Source organism: Panthera uncia (genome assembly GCF_023721935.1).
Source record: "Panthera uncia isolate 11264 chromosome A1 unlocalized genomic scaffold, Puncia_PCG_1.0 HiC_scaffold_16, whole genome shotgun sequence".
NCBI classification, from domain to species: Eukaryota; Metazoa; Chordata; class Mammalia; order Carnivora; family Felidae; genus Panthera; species Panthera uncia.
The window spans coordinates 34462049-34463392 of NW_026057576.1; the positions used below are offsets into that span (position 1 = coordinate 34462049).

General features: G+C 37.9%; 1 protein-coding gene across 4 annotated transcripts in view; it reads right to left on the bottom strand.

Moving 5' to 3' along the window:
• The window catches only part of DIAPH3 (diaphanous related formin 3), a 522043-nt gene that overhangs the window by 230636 nt on the left and 290063 nt on the right, over positions 1 to 1344 (bottom strand). For all 4 annotated transcript variants that reach the window (XR_007461112.1, XM_049647035.1, XM_049647034.1 and 1 more), the window contains one exon: positions 341 to 470. Coding sequence is in view for 3 of the 4 variants with exons in the window: in XM_049647035.1 (XP_049502992.1) it covers positions 341 to 470 (130 nt within the window). In the remaining variant the exon portion in view is untranslated. The remainder of the gene's footprint in view (positions 1 to 340; positions 471 to 1344) is intronic.

The following is a 1344-nucleotide window of genomic DNA, read 5'->3' on the forward strand; positions in this document are numbered from 1 at the left end:
GAGAGTGGAGGCGGCGTGGGGGGGGGGGGGGGGGGGGGGGGGGGGGGGGTTGGAGCAGCAGAGGGTGGGGCTGGTAGGAACTCATAAGGTATAAACTACAAAATAATGTATTTTTTAATTCAGGCCTCATTTTCTAATATAAAACCATTAAACTCATAGTTCCAATAATGATAACTCATAAAATAAATGTCTTATGACATTCTATTTTTAAAATGACATACTCAGTAGTAAATCACTGTGGCAAAGTAGCAAGTATATTCAAATAAAAGGCACTATGTTCGGTCTTTGCGTACTAACTGAAGACCCAAAGCAGTGAAATGTTTTCTATAAAATCACAAACCTTTACTAGCTTTGTCTAAATGTTCCAAATCATCCACAAAAGTCAGGATATCAGGGTACTTCTGTTCACACATTTCCACCAGAAAATGAAGTAGGGTTGTTTTCTGATCTGCGGACTTCGTGTCCTTTAGCTAAATTGGATGAGAGGGAGAAAAAAACAGTAAAAAATATTTTGATAATCTGCCTATTTATATTACATTAATACTACATTTTATAGGTAAAAGCTAAGTCAATTGTAAAATTAGTTAATTCTGTTTTTGAATTGCAAAGGTTTAAATACTTGAAAGCTACACTTTATGAATTGGTTTAAGTGACGTCATTAACGTTTGTTGGAAAGAAAGTATAAGTTTAATCTAATCTATTATGCAATTTATTATGCAGCAAATGTATGATAAATACTTAGGACAGCAGTGTAACCTGAAAGTCTATATAATAGTAGTACTTAAAACAACCCCAGGCGTTAGTTTCTTTGTTTTAATTTGGCACATATTTATGGAATGCCTACTAGATACTGCAGGAGTCGGAGATACAATAACAAATAAGACACAGAGTTCCTCAAGAAGCTGTTTACTGGGTGGGGGGGGGGAGGGGAATACATACATACCTACATACACACACACACACACACACACACACATTTACCCTGGTGTGACAAAGAGTATACTAAGAATAATCACAAAGTATGCCTAAGAGGACAGGACATCTGAACTGAACACTGGTAGACAGGAAGTTGTATGGGATTAGGAAGGGAGGAAGAAAATTCAAAAGTGCAGTATCACAAGCAGATGGAACAGCATTTTAAAAAGGCCATAGATGAAGAGGAAAATGACACATTTGAGGAGTCTGAATGACTCCAAAATAAAAGTGTGTGTTGAGGAGGATGATAGCGTAGAAAGATATAAATCTGGGAAGATCAGAAAAGACCAGAAAACAGGAGGAAGTGTATGCCATGCAAAGGAAAGAAGATTTTGATCCTTAAGAATCGGGGGGGGGGGGGGGGGGGGG